General features: G+C 44.9%; 2 protein-coding genes across 2 annotated transcripts; both read right to left on the bottom strand.

Moving 5' to 3' along the window:
- Positions 1–10,041: 10,041 nt before the first annotated feature.
- LOC128237808 (uncharacterized) lies at positions 10,042–10,648 on the bottom strand. The gene is made up of 2 exons (XM_052953394.1): positions 10,498–10,648; positions 10,042–10,301 (listed from the first exon to the last, which is right to left on the bottom strand). Exons 1-2 carry the CDS (start codon positions 10,646–10,648, stop codon positions 10,042–10,044), a joined length of 411 nt encoding a protein of 136 aa, XP_052809354.1.
- Positions 10,649–14,948: 4,300 nt separating this feature from the next.
- On the bottom strand, positions 14,949–15,495 carry LOC128237807 (keratin, type I cytoskeletal 9-like). Its single transcript, XM_052953393.1, has 2 exons — positions 15,282–15,495; positions 14,949–15,103 (listed from the first exon to the last, which is right to left on the bottom strand). The coding sequence occupies exons 1-2, from the start codon at positions 15,493–15,495 to the stop codon at positions 14,949–14,951; spliced, it is 369 nt and encodes a 122-aa protein (XP_052809353.1).
- Positions 15,496–16,877: the final 1,382 nt, after the last annotated feature.

Genomic DNA, 16,877 nt, shown 5'->3' with positions numbered 1-16,877 from the left:
TGAATCTTGTCTTTTTTCTGTGGGGGATTATGGCGACATACTTGTGTTATTATTTTGTGTGCTACAGGTACATGTACAAGTACAATCATTTTCATGCAAATACCTTGATGTTGGTCATACACATGTATTTCAAAAACTTTCTAGGTACTGACTTGAAACTTGGTACACACTCTAACAGTGACAATACAGTATGTCAGCAATGTTCATGTCTCTGGCTTTAATGCTTGAAGAGTAATTCCCCAAGTTGAATTTAAGTGAATTGATATTTATTTCTTAACATGTTTGAAGACCCAGATATTGTGTCCCGTCCTGACCAATACCCCTACCCCCAACACACATACACAACACATATTCTGATGATTACGCCCATGTATCCGCCGATGGGACCAATGCATGGTTTCTTACTTAATCATAAAAGGCTTCCGACCAAAACGATCGCCAAAATGGTTTTATTTAGCCTTTTATTCTAAGGTTCGAGCATGCGCGCTGTCTAGTATATGGGCATTCGCAATAATTATTACTAAAAAAAAACAGGCTGCTTTAATGGATTAGTTAAGCAAAAATAAACTCCGGCAAATACTTAATTTGCACTTATATTCAAGATTTTATATCTATTTAAACACTTTTCTTCATCAAAGTTAACAATTTTCCTGATCTGCCTTATGATTAACCTCTCGCTTGGCGTAAAGCTACGCAATGTTATCTGTTTCCTTATTGATCTTTCTGAACTACATAGTTCAGTTTAGCTGTAACAAGGTGTTTTTAATACAAACTCCACGTATTATTTGATAAATTGTGACCGGTAAAATGTGGACGTTGAGGGTGTTTGTTAATTATAAAAATAATAATTGTCAATAGGATAAAAAGGATAGGCTGACCGCATCCGCTAAATAATTGGTAAAAACCTCTGTGTTGAACCATCCAATCAGAACTTAAACTTTAAGAAAAACCTTGAAAGGAGACATCGTTTCGACCAATCATGAGGTTAATTCACCCTACCTTTATAGACGAGCTGTTCAAATACTGAAGGTGTTTGTCTATTACACTTATACTAAGTAGTTCTACTTCATCATGTGTCAACAGAGGCCGAATAAAAGCAGCGGAGATAATTCCGTAGTACTCTTAATTCGTTGAATTTGTCGTTCTTTTTAATGCAACAGATGGATCTGTTACCTCCACCTTACGACTATGGTATTTATTGAGATTAAGGTTGTTAGTCTCATCAATGACTCTTTTACAAGGAACGTCGACTCCTCGACGGAAGTTAAAAAGAATGCTGAAGTGTTGGAGCAAAACGGTTACAGCACGCACATGTAGATACTAAACGCCAATCGTGAAGGCTCGGCTATCTCCGGCAAGTTCGGTATATTGTATGCACATGTAGATACTCAACGCCAATCGTGAAGGCTCGGCTATCTCCGGCAAGTTCGGTATATTGTATGCACATGTAGATACTCAACGCCAATCGTGAAGGCTCGGCTATCTCCGGCAAGTTCGGTATATTGTATGCACATGTAGATACTCAATGCCAATGGTGAAGACTCGGCCTTCACCTGCAAGTTGTGTTGTGATTGGTAAAAGGGGGATACTGTTTCAAACTGATTATTACAAAATATTCTTTGTTGGTTTTGACAAAGTTTATAACATGGATACTCTTGCTATTCTTTCGCATTTTGCAACATTGTTGATGTGTGCCTTTTGAACTTTCATCACATGCCTGGAAACTGTTTGTAATTTATAAAACCACTTTTTGGAATAAAACTGATATGGTGTGACGTTGTGAATGAGTTAGAATTAAAATACCGAATGAATGGAATTGGACTGAATAGTGTGCTTTCCAGCGCTCCTTCATTTCCATCTTGTTCCCTTTTTCTTCCCACTTGAAAGGTCGCCTATTTTTTCCTACTTTTTGGTAATTCTTTCATAAAATTCGTCATAGCTGTGAAAATACATCAACATCATGCTATGTAGAAAATGGTTATAGCAAGTTCTTAAATAAATAAAACAAAACCTTATTTTCCGTACCTTTTAAGCTGGATTTGTTTCAGTAGTTATTCATATAAATATTTATACCAACTGTATACGTGTGCAAATACTACTGCATGGCCTCCGATTCTGTTCTCTTGTGCACGTTCAATTTTTTCTAGGAAGGATACTTTTGTCACTTTGTAAATCATTCTTTTAATTCTTTGCCATAAAGTCACATAGTGTTTTAATTTCAATAGCAGCATCCAAAAAGGTGAATGAATCATTTCGTTTTCAATAGAAACATAACAACATACATTTGTATAAGAAATTTGATTCATGAAACACAATCAGAAGATTTACTACTCGCCCCAGCGTCGGCGTCCGGTTAAAGTTTTAGGGCAAGTTGGGATTTTCACTTATAACTTCAATACCATTCATTCAATTCACTTAATACTTCGCACAGTTGTTCAGGGCCATTACATAATGAGGTTAGATAACTTCATATAATCCTTTATACAAATACGCCCCGATTGACTATGGAACTAAGGTTAATGTTTTAGGGCAGGTTGGGATCTTTATAAATAACTTCTATACCCTTCATTCGATAGACTTAATAATTCACCCAGTTGTTCAGGACCATCGCACAATGAGGTTACATAACTCCATATTATCCTTAATACAAGTAACGGCCCCTGATTGACTTAGAAACTAAGGTTAAAGTTTTAGGGCAAGTTGTGATTTTAATAAAAACACTTCTATACCCTTCATTAAATGCACTTAATACTTCGCACAATTAATGACGACCATCGTACAATTAGGTCACATAACTCCATTTTAACTCCAAGTTATGGCCCTTGATTGATTTTTTTTTTTTTTTGACAGGCACATTTTTATATTCTTAGCCAGGTTTTCATAAAAGAAAAACAAGTGTGACTTGCTTCATTGTTCGTGGCGGGCTGGTGGAAGGGCAGCGTCAAAGTCATCTTAGGTATCGAATAATTTTAGCGAGGTTTGACATAAAGTGACCAAACTTGGTATATACGAAGAGTTTATGAAGACCTTTCATGGGAATGCCTTTGAGGCCCCTAGGATCAAGGTCAAGGTCAAAGTTACTATTAATAGAAAAATGGTTGGTATTGAATAACTTGAGTAAGGGTCTACATATTGTGACCAAATATATATAGGAAGAGTTTATAGAGACCTTTCTTGAGATTGTGTTTTGGGCCCCAAGAGTTATGGTCTAGGTAAAGGTCAGTGTTGCTAAAAATAGAAATATGGTTAGTACTGAATAACTCCAGTAAGGGTTGACAAAGTGTAACCAAACTAGGTATATAGGACAAGTTTATGCAGATTGGATTTGCTTTTGGTCCCCTAGGGTCAAGGTCACTGTTACTTAAAATAGATTACTGTTTGATACTGAATAACTTTAGTTATGGTTGACATACTGTGACCAAACTTGATAAGTAGGAAGAGTTTATGGAGAACTTCCATGGCTCTGTGTTTAGGTTCAAGGTAACTGTTACAAAAATAGAAGAAAACAGTTGAAACTGAATCTCTACTGCCAATCATTATTCACTTTTTTAATTTGATTTTTTTTATTGCATTTGACAGGCACATATTACAGCGTTATTGTATTCACTTCTAACTCAAAGCGGCATTGTCGAGAGCGCTGTTTTACGACAGCTCTTGTTTTATAAAGAGGTGTTTTTGCAATGAAAGTGGTCACTCCCTGTTTTTTCCAACCAGACTTGTGACTGGCTTAGGTCAGGTTACCCACTTGACAAAGGAGAAGGAAATGGTAACTGTGTTCGCAGAACCTATTTCCAAAAGTGTTACACACCATTACTCTGCCAACACCCTTAAGAACCCTCCCAGGCGGGTTATCTACTGCAGAAGTCCTAGCGAGGAGTAGTACTGGGCCTCTCGGAACATTTCTACGGGGCCATACTGGTATTTTATGGGCATAACGCCAAACTAATGATCAAGATACACGAAGGGATATACTGAAGCAAGGATCGGGTGCATCAGCCGCATAGTCCGATCAGTATCGAAGGAATGTCTGCAATCAACATCATGTACTTAAACCACCCGTCAGGCTTGAAAACTCTGTAGACTTACTTCGCATATGATGTATGTAAAGCTACTGAGTTCACCTTCAAACATGCAACATTGGAAGCAAGGAAGCAATTGTTTGGCCACAGACTCACTTTGTCTATTCAAAAGCGGGTAGGAAATGGTAACTAGTATCGCCGATACCTATTTCCGTTTTTTATTTATGTTTTACCGCACCCAAAAGCAAGGGGTACACCACCTTCACCACCGTGTTTATCACCATCATCACCATCACCGTGCTCATCACCATCATGACCAATATTACCACAACTACCACCACAACCACCACCACCACCACCGTGCTCAACAGCATTATGACCACCGCCACCACCACCATCACCACCACCACCACCGTGTTCATCACCATAATGAACATTACCATCACCAGTGTGCTCATTACCATCATGGCCACCACCACCACCCCACCACCGTGCTTATCAATATCAGGACCATCACCACCAACACCACCGTGCTTATCACCATCATTTCCACCACCACAACCGTACTTATCACCATCATGACCACCACCACCATCCCCTCCTTGCTCATCACCATCATAAACATCACCATTCAACACCGTGCTTACCACCATCATGACCATCACACTACCGTGCTCATTACAATCATGACCATCACCATCCATCTCAGTGCCCATCATCATCATGACCACCACCACCACCACCACCACCACCGTGCTCATCACCATCATGACCATCACCATCCACCACCGTGCTTATCACCATCATGACACCATCATGACAAATACCTCAACCATGCTCATCACCATCATGTCAACCACCACCAACAACAACCCCCCCCCCAACAACACCACCACTGTGCATATCACCACCATGACCACACCACCACCACCATGCTCATCACCATGACACCATCATGACCATCACCATCATGACCACCACCACCACCACCACCGTGCTTATCACCATCATGACCACCACCACCACTACCGTGCTCATCACCATCATGACACCATCATGACCATCGCTATCATGACCACCACCAACACCGTTCTTATCACCATCATGACATCCCCTCCACCGTGCTCATCACCATCATGACCACCACCACCACCGTGCTTATCACCATAATAACCATCACAATCCACCACCGTCCTCATCACCATCATGACCACCACCGCCACCTTGCTCATCACCATTATGACACCATCATGATCACCACCACCAACACCAACACCCACCACCACCACTTCCGCAACCACCACTACCGTTCTCAACACCATCATGACCATTACCATGCCATTCGTGCTTATCACCATTACCACCACCGCCACCGTGCTCATCACCATCATGACCATCACCACCACCACCAACAACACTCTTTCACCGTGCTTATCACCCTCAGAACCATCACCGTCACATCTGTGCTATCACCATCATGACCTTCACAAACAACACCACCATCATGACCATCACCACTAACATGTTCATCACCATTCATTACTCCATCATAATCACCACTATCATGACCACCACCTCCACCGTGCTCATCACCATCGTAACCACCAAAACTACCACCACCGTGCTTATCAGCATCATAACCATCACCACGACCGTGCTCATCACCATCATGACCACCACCACCAACCCACCATCGTTCTTAACACCATCAGCACCATAACCACAAACATGACCATCATGACCACAACTATCATGAACACCACCTGCGACGTGCTCATCACTATCATGACCACCACCACCACCACCACCATGGTTATCAGCATCATAACCATCACCTTCACTGTGCTCATCACCATCATGACCATCACACCATCGCGCTCATTACCATCATGACCATCACTATCCATCTCATTGCTCATCTTCATCATGACCACCACCACCACCACCGTGCTCATCACCATCATGACCATCACCATCCACCACCGTGCTTATCACCATCATGACCATCACCATCCACCACCGTGATTATTATTATCATGACAATCATCACCACCACAGTGCTCATCACCACCATGACAATCATCACCACCGTGCTCATTACCATCATGACCACCACCACCCTCACCATGCTCATCACCATCATGACCACCTGCACCCACCACAGTGCTCATCACTTTCATTACCACCACCACCACCATCGTATTTATCACTAGCATGACCATCATACCACCATCGTGCTCCTCACCATCATGACCACCTGCACCAACAACAGTGCTCATCACCTTCATTACCACGACCACCACCATCGTATTCATCATAAGCATGACAATCACACCACCATCGTGCTCTTCACAATCATGACCACTTGCACCCACAACAGTGCTCATCGCCTTCATTACCACCACCACCACCATCGTATTCATCATTAGCATGACAATCACACCACCATCGTGCATTTCACCATCATGACCATCCCCATCACCACAGTGCTTATCACCATCATGACCATCACCAACACCACCGTTCTTATCAACATCATGACAATCACCACCACCACCACCACCACCACAATCACAACCATGTTCATCACCATCATGACCATCACCATCTACCACCCTGTTTATCATCATCATAACCATCACCATCCTCCACCACCACCACCAGCACAACCACCACAGTACTCATAACCATCACGACCACCACCATCCATCACCACCACCACCACCACCACCACAACCGTGCTCATCACAAACATGAGCACAACAATCAAACACCACCACCACAACCACCACCACCACCACCACCGTGCTCATCACTATCATGACCATCACCATCCACCACCGTGTTTATCACCATCATAACCACCACCATCCACCTACACCAACACCAACAACACTACCACCGTGCTCATCACAATCATGAACACCACAATCCACCACCACCACCACCACCACCACCACCACCACCACCACCACAACCGTGTTCATCTCTATCATGACCATTACCATTCACCACCGTGTTTATTACCATCATAACCATAACCATCAACCACCACCACCACCACCACGACCGTGCTCATCACCATCATAACCACCACTATCCACCACCGTGCTTATCACCATCATGACCACATTCATCCAGTGCTCATCACAATCATGACCACAACAATCCAACACCACCACCATCACCACCTGCACCCACCACAGTGCTCATCACCTTCATTACCACCACCACAACCATCTTATTCATCATTATCATGATCATCACACTACCACCGTGATCTTCATCATCATGACCATCCCCAATACCACTGTACTTATCACCATCATGATCATCACCAACACCACCGTGCTTATAAACATCATGACCATCACCAGCACCACAACCGTGGTCATCACCACCAAAACCACCACCACCACCACCACCGTGATTATCACCATCATGACCATAACCACCACCACCAACAACAACACCACCACCACCAAAACCACCACCACCTCAACCGTGGTCAACACCATCATCACTTCCACTATCTCCGTGCTTATCACCATCACCACCACCATCCGACACCACCACCACCAACACCACCACCGTGCTCATTACCATCATGATAACCACTATCCACCACCACCACCACCGTACTCATCATCGTCGTGACCATCACTACCACCAACGCCACCACCACCACCACCACCGTGCTCATCAACATCATGACCATCACCATCCACCACCGTGCTTATAGCTATCATGACCATCACCATCCACCACTGTGCTCATCACCATCATGACCATCACCATCCACAACCGTGCTCAACACTATCATGATCATCACCATCCACCAGCGTGCTTATCACCGTCATGGCCATCACCACCCACCACCGTGCTAATCACCATCATGACCATCACCATCCACCACCGTGCTCAACACTATCATGACCATCACCATCCACCACCGTGCTCAACACTATCATGACGATCAACATCCACCACTGTGCTCATCACCATCATGACATCACCATCCACCACCGTGTTCATCACCATTATGACCATCACCATCATGACCATCACCATTCAGCACCGTGTTTATCACCATCACAATTATCACAATCCACCCCACCACCACCACCACCGTGCTCAACACTATCATGACCATCACCATCCACCACCGTGCTTATCACCATCATGACCATCACCATCCACCACCGTGCTCAACACTATCATGACCATCACCATCCACCATCGTGCTTATCACCATCATGACCATCACCATCCACCACCGTGCTTATAACCATCATGACCATCACAATCCACCACTGTGCTTATCACCATCATGACCATCACCATTCACCACCGTGCTCAACACTATCATGACCATTACTATCCACCACCGTGTTCATCACCATTATGACCATCACCATCATGACCATCACCATTCAGCACCTTGTTTATCAACCTCACAATTATCACAATCCACCCCACCACCACCACCACCGTTCTCATTACCATCACGACCACCACCATCCACCACCACCACTTCAACCACCACCACCACAACCGTGCTCATCACAATCATGACCACCACAATCCACCACCACCACCAACAACAACACCACCGTCCTCATCACTATCATGTCCATCACCATCCACCACCGTGTTTATCACCATCATAACCACCACCATCCACCACCACCAACAACAACAACAACACCACCACCGTGCAATCACAATCACGACCACCACAATCCACCACCACCACCACCACCACAACTGTGTTCATCACCATCATGACCATTACCATCCACCATCGTGTTTATCACATTCATAACCTTCACAATCCATCACTACCACCATCACCACCCTACTCATTACCATCACGGCCACCACCATACACCACCACCAACAACAACAACAACAGCAACACGATCGTGATCATCACCATCATGATCACCACTATCCACCACCGTGCTTATCACAATCATGAACACATTCACCAGCGTGCTCATCACCATCATGACCACCACCACCACCGTGCTAACCACCATCATTACAATCACAATCCACCAACGTGCTGATCACAATCATGACTATCACCATATACCGCTGTGCTTATGACCAGTAAAATAATCACCATCCACCACCACCAATCACCACGGTGCTTATCACCATCATGACCATCACCACCATCACCACCACAACCACCACCATCACCGTGCTCATCACCATCAAGTCAACCACTACCACCACCACCGTGCTTATCACCATCATGACCACCACCATCATCAACTTGCTCATCGCCATCATGTCAACCACCACCATTACCATGCTCATAACAATAATGACCATCACCACCATCACCGTGCTTATTACCATCATGACCATCACCACCATCACCATGCTCATCACCATCATGTCAACCACCACCATCACAGTGATAATCACCATTATGACCACCACCAACATCACCGTGCTTATCACCATCATGACCAGCACCACCATCGCAGTGCTAATCGCCATCATGTCAACCACCACCATCACAGTGCTAATCACCATCATGACCACCACTAACATCACAGTGCTTATCACCATCATGACCACCACCATCATCACAGTGCTAATCACCATCATGACCACCACCAACATCACTGTGCTTATCACCATCATGACCACCACCAACATCACCGTGCTTATCACCATCATCACCATCATGACCAACACCAACATCACCGTGCTTATCACCATCATCACCATCATGACCACCACCAACATCACCATGCTCATCACCATCATGACCACCTCCACCATCACAGTGCTAATCACCATCATGACCACCACCAACATCACCGTGCTTATCATCATCATGACCACCACCACCATCACCATGTTCATCACATCATATCAACCACCACCATCACCGTGCTTATCACTATCATGACCAATACCATCAATGTGCTCACCACCATCATGACCAACACCACCACCGTGCTTATCACCATCATGACCGCCACCATCCACCACAGTGCTTCTAACTACCATGAACATCATCATCATTATGACCACCCCAACCCTGCTTATCACCATCATTACCACCACCATAACCGAGCTTATCACCATTTTGACCATCACCATTCATCACCGTGCTCATCAGCATCATCAGCTCCAACACCACCACCGTGCTTATCACCTCCATGACAACAACCCCACCGTGCTTATCGATATCATGACAACCACCACCACCGTGCTTATCACAATCATTACCACCTCCACCCATCACCCTGCTTGTCACTAGCATGACCATCATCACCACCACCAACAACAACAACACCACCGTGCTCAACACCATAATGACCATCACAATTCTCCGACTTGATTATCACCATCATGACCAACACCATCAACGTGCTTATCACATTCATGACCACCAACATCCGCCACCACCACCACCACCGTGCTCATTGCCATCATTACCATCACCATTTACCAACTTGCATATCACCATCATGACCAACACCACCACCGTCCTCATCACCAACATGACTATCACCACCACCGTGCTCATCACCATCAAGACTACCACCACCGTTCTTACCACCATCATAACAATCACAATCCACCACCGTGCTGATCACCATCATGACTATCAACATATGCCGCCGTGCTTATGACCATTATAACCATCACCATACTCCTCATCATCACGAACACTATCATCCAGCACCTTTCTCATCACTATTATGACCATCACAATCCACCACCTTGCTCATCACCATTATAACCATCACCCTCCACCTTCTTGCTCATCACCATTATGACAATCATATTTTGACCACCACTATCCGCCATCTTGCTCATCACCATAATACTGTGAAATCATTTATATTCGTTGGCATGAAATTTCGTGGTTTGCCGAAAAAATACAATTTCGTGGGTACTTATATTCGTGGTTTATCATTTTTGAAAAAAAAAAATCGAATATGCGATCGTCCTAGATAGTCTACATAATCTCCACGCGCTGGTCCGTGATTTCCGTCTTCTACGTCACGCGCTAAAGTGGTACTAGATGCCAATTAGTGCATATACCCATGTCAATTATCGATTTAATTGGGATTTAAGGTCAGAAAAGAAGATGTACCCTGATCATAAATACATATAGGGGAAGCCATTGAATACCAAATAAGAATTTTGCAAACTGTGAAAACACCGAAAAGGTGCATATATTTGAATAAACAAGATCATTTCAATATTTATTCACACATTTTTGTTTAATAAATATATTGAACGCGTTGTTATGTACTTAGTCACGTTGGGTGCTCAGTAACTTCCACGGTAATCGATTAATTATTTCATTAAATAAAAAGATCGAGTACCTACACTCATCACTCACATCTTGTAAACCTGGAGATTTTTATTTACAGCACACGTTTAAACACGTGCTTCTGTCATTTTGTTCATAAAAAACACATTTAATTGATTTGGTTTATTATTTGTTAAAAGCAGAAACAATATATTAACAAAATAATGATAGTAAGATATACAATGAGACAGGTATAAACGCTGTATACTGCGACTGTAACGAATAAACTAGTACGTACATAACACGTCAGTTGAAAAAGTGAATAAAGGGTCTATATTTCGTGGGATCTTAAATGCGTTGATCACCCTACCCAAGAAAACCACGAACATTAATGCCCCATGAACATTAATGATTTCACAGTAACCATCACTATCCACATATATGCTCATCACCATCATGACCATCACTATCCACCACCTTTTTCATCACCATCATGACCATCACATACTTCGCATCACCATCAACCACCTTTTTTATCACCATCACGACCATCAACACCACCACCTTGCTCAGCACCATTATGACCATCACTTTCGACCACCGTGCTCACCACCATCATGACCATCACCATCCATCAACGTGCTCAACACCATCATGACCATCAACACCATCACCTTGCTCATTACCATTATGACCATCACTGCAACCACCGTGCTTACCACCATCATGGCCATCACCTTTTACCACCTAACTCAACACTATCATGACAACTACTATCCACCACCGTACTCATCACCATCATGACCATCACCGACACCGTACGTATCACTATTATGGCCATCACCATCCCTCAACACCATCCTGACCATTACCAGCCATCACCTTGACAACCTTCATCAATCACCTTGCTCATCACCATCATGACCACCAACATCCACCAGCATGCTCATCACCATCATACCATCAGTATCCATTACCTTGCTCATCACCATTATGATCATCACGCTACCCCTTCTTGCTCATCACCATAGAGACAATAATATTTTGACCACCACTATCCGCCATCTTGCTCATCACCATCATGACCTTCACTATCCACCACCTTTCTCATGATCATCATAACCACAACCATCCACCACCATGCTCATCACCATCATACCATCACTATACACCATCTTGCTCATCACCATCATGATTCATGACTATCCACCACCATGCTAATCACAATCGTGACCATCACCATCCGCCAGCTTGTTCGTCATCATCACAAACACTACCATCCACAACCTTGCTCATCACCATCACGTCCATCACCATCTACCACCTTGCTCATCACCATTATAACCATCACTATCCATCACCTTGCTTATTTCTATCATGACCATCACTAGCCACCATCTTGCTCAACGCAATCATGACCATCACCATCAACCACCTTGCTAATTATCATCACGAACACCTTGCTCATCATCATCACAAACACTACCATCCACCACCTTGCTCATTACCATCACGTCCATCACCATCTACCACCTTGCTCATCACCGTTATAACCATCACTATCCATCACCTTGCACATTTCCATCATGACCATCACAATCCACCACCTTGCTCATATCAATCATGACCATAACCTTCCACCACCTTGCTCATCACCATCATCACCATAACCCTCCACCTTCTTGCTTATCACCAGAATGACAATCACATTTTGACCATCACTATCCACCATCTTGCTCATCTCCAACATGATCATGACTATCCACCACCTTGCTCATCACCATTATGACCATGAATATCAACCACCTTGCTCATCACCATAATACCATCACTATTCACCACCTTGCTCATCACCATCATGACCATCACTTAACACCACCTTGCTCATCGCCATCATACCATCACTATCCACCATCTTGCTCATCGCAATCATACCATCACATCCACCACTTCTCTCATCACCATCATGACCATCACCATCCACCATCTTGCTCATATCAATCATGACCATTACCATGCACCACGGTGCTCATCATCATCATGACCACCACCACCACTTTGCTTATCACCATCATGACCTCCACAATCACCAACATCTCCACTGTGCTTATCACCATCATGACCATCATCCACCAGCGAGCTGACCGTGCTCATCATCATCACAAACACTATCATCCACCATCTTGCTCATCACCAACATGACCATCACCATCCACCATCTTGCTCATCACAATCATAACCATCACTCTCAACTTTCATCCTCATCACCATCATAGCCATCACTATCAACCTTCATGCTCATTACCATCATGACCAGCACCATCCACCAACTTGATCATCGTCATCACGAACACCTTGCTCATTTCCATCATGACCATCACAATCCACCACCTTGCTCATATCAATCATGACCATTACCATCCACCACCTAGCTCATCACCACAATAACCATAACCCTCCACCTTCTTGCTTATCACCAGAATGACAATCACATTTTGTGATTTTGACCATCACTATCCGCCATCTTGCTCATCACCATTATGACCATGACTATCCACCACCTTGCTCATCACCATTATGACCATGACTATCAACCACCTTGCTCATCACCATAATATCATTACTATCCACCACCTTGCTCATCGCCTTCATACCATCACTATCCACCATCCTGCTCATCATCTTCATGCCTATCACTATCCACCATCTTGCTCATCGCAATCATACCATCACATCCACCACCTTTCTCATCACCATCATGACCATCACCATCCACCACCTTTCTCATATCAATCATGACCATTACCGTGCACCACGGAGCTCATTAGCATTATGACCACCACCATAACCGTGCTCATCACCATCATGACCTCCACAATCACCAACACCTCCACTGTGTTCATCACTATCATGACCACCATCCACCACCGAGCTTACCACTATCATGACCAACACCACCACCGTGCTTATCACCATCATGACCATCACCATCGCCACCACTGTGCCTATCACCATCATAACCATCACCATCACCACCACTATGCCTATCACCATCATAACCACCACCGCCACCGTGCTCATCATCAAAATGACAATCACCATCCACCAACTTGCTCATCACCATCACTAACCACCATCTTCCTCATCGCCATCATGACATCACTATCCACCATCGTGCTTATCACCATCACTATCTACCACCGTGTTCATCACGCTCATGACCATCCTTATCACCACCGTGCTTATCACCATCATGACCACCACCACCAACGTGCCATTATGACAATCACAATCACCACCGTGCTTATCACAATAAAGACCATCACCATCACCACCGTGCTTATCATTATCATGAACACCACCACCAACGTGCCATTATGACAATCAACATCACCACCTTCCTTATCACCATCAAGACCATCACCATCCACCACCGTGCTTATCATCATCACAACCACCACCAACGTGTCATCATGACAATCACCATCACCATCGTGCTTATCACCATCAAGACCATCACCTCCACCACCGTGCTTTTTACCATCATGACCACCACCACTACCGTGCTAATCACCATCATGACCATCACCACCACCACCCTGCTTATCACCATTATAACCACCATCACCACCATAGTGCTATCCACCGACACCACCAGCGTGCTTACCACCATCATGATCACCACCATCCACCACCGTGCTTATACACTCATGACCATCACCAACACCACCTCCAACACCACCACCACCACCACTACAGTGGTCAGCACCATCATGACCATCACCATCCACCACTGTCATTATCACAATCATTACCATAACCACCACCGTGCTTATCACCATTACGACGACCACCACCACCGTGCTTTTTGCCATCATGACCACCACCACCACCGAGCATATCACCATCATGACCACAACCACCACCGTGCTTATCACCATCATGACCACCACCACCACCATGCTCATCACCATCATGACCACCACCATCGCCACAAACGGGCTGATCACCATCATAACCATCACCACCACTGTGCCTATCACCATCATGACTACCATCACCACCGTGCTCATCACTATCATGACCATCACCACCACCATCGTGCTCATCACTATCATGACCATCACAATCCACCACAATCCTTATCACAATCATGACCAAAACCACTACCGTGCTCATCACCATCATGACCATCACCATCCACCAACGTGATCATCACCATCACAACCACCACCACCACCGTGCTTATTACCAACATGAACACCACCATCCACCACCGTCCTTATAACCATCATGACCACAACCAGCACCGTGCTCATCACCATCATGACCATCAACATCCACCAACGTGCTCATCACCATCATAACCACCACCATCGCCACCAACTAACTCATCACCATCATTACCATCACCACCACTGTGCCTATCACAATCATTACCAGCACCACAACCGTGCCCATCACTATCATGACCATCACCATCCACCACCGTTCTTATCACCAACATGACCATCAACACCACCATCGTGCTCATCACCATCATGACCATCACCATTCACCACCATCCTTATCACACTCATGACCACAACCACCGCCGTGCTCATCACCACCACCGTGCTTAGCACCATTATGAACATCACCTTCCACCAACATGCTAATCGCCATCATGACCATCACCACCACCACCACGTCATCACCATCATGACCATCACAACGACCACCACCAACACCACCACTGTGCCTATCGCCATCGTGACTACCACCATCACCGTCCTTATCACCATAACGAGAACTACCATCATCACCGTGCTCATTACCATCAAGACCATCACCATCCAACACTCATCACCATCATCTCCACCATAACCACCGTGCTTACACCATCATGACACTCACCATCCAACACCGCGCTCATCACTATCAAGACCGTCACAACCACTGTGCTCATCACCATCATGACTACCACCACCACCGTGGTCATCATCATCATGACCACTACCACCACGGTGCTTATCACCATCGTGAACACTACAACCACTGTGCTCATCACAATCATGACCACAACCATCCACCACTGTGCTTATCACCATCATGCCCATCACCATCCACCACAGTGCTCATTACCATCATGACCAGTACCACCACTGTGCCTATCACCATCATTACCACCACCACCACCACCACCACCACCACCACCGTGCTCATCATCATCATGACCACCACCACCGCCATCGTGCTCTTCACCATAATAACCATCACAATCCAACACTTTGCCTATCACCATCATGACCATCACCATCTACCACCGTGCTCATAACCATCATGACCACTACCACAACCGTACTCATCACCATCATGAACACTACAACCACTGCGCTCATCACAATCATGACCACAACCACCACTGTGCTTATCACTATCATGCCCATCGCCATCCACCACCGTGCTCATCACCATCATGACCAGTACCACCACTGTGCATATCACCATCATGACCACCACCACCGTGCTCTTCACCATAATGACCATCACCATCCAACACTTTGTCTCTCACCATCATGACCATC

Source organism: Mya arenaria, chromosome 6 (genome assembly GCF_026914265.1).
Source record: "Mya arenaria isolate MELC-2E11 chromosome 6, ASM2691426v1".
Lineage (NCBI taxonomy): Eukaryota > Metazoa > Mollusca > Bivalvia > Myida > Myidae > Mya > Mya arenaria.
Note: the sequence above shows the minus strand (reverse complement) of the source record. Positions and strands in the feature narration are given on the sequence as shown.

Coding starts and splice junctions, on each gene's coding strand:
- LOC128237808 (XM_052953394.1), bottom strand. CDS start 10,648: ATGGTGATCAGCACGGTGGTGGATTGTGATTGTTATGATGGTGGTAAG. Junction 10,302..10,497: donor TGATGGTGATATGCAAGTTG/GTAAATGGTGAT, acceptor TGGTCATGCTAG/TGACAAGCAGGGTGATGGGT.
- LOC128237807 (XM_052953393.1), bottom strand. CDS start 15,495: ATGGTGATGAGCACGGTAGTGGTTTTGGTCATGATTGTGATAAGGATT. Junction 15,104..15,281: donor CGATGGTGGTGGTCATGATG/GTGATGAGCATG, acceptor TGATAATGACAG/TGGTGGATGGTGATGGTCAT.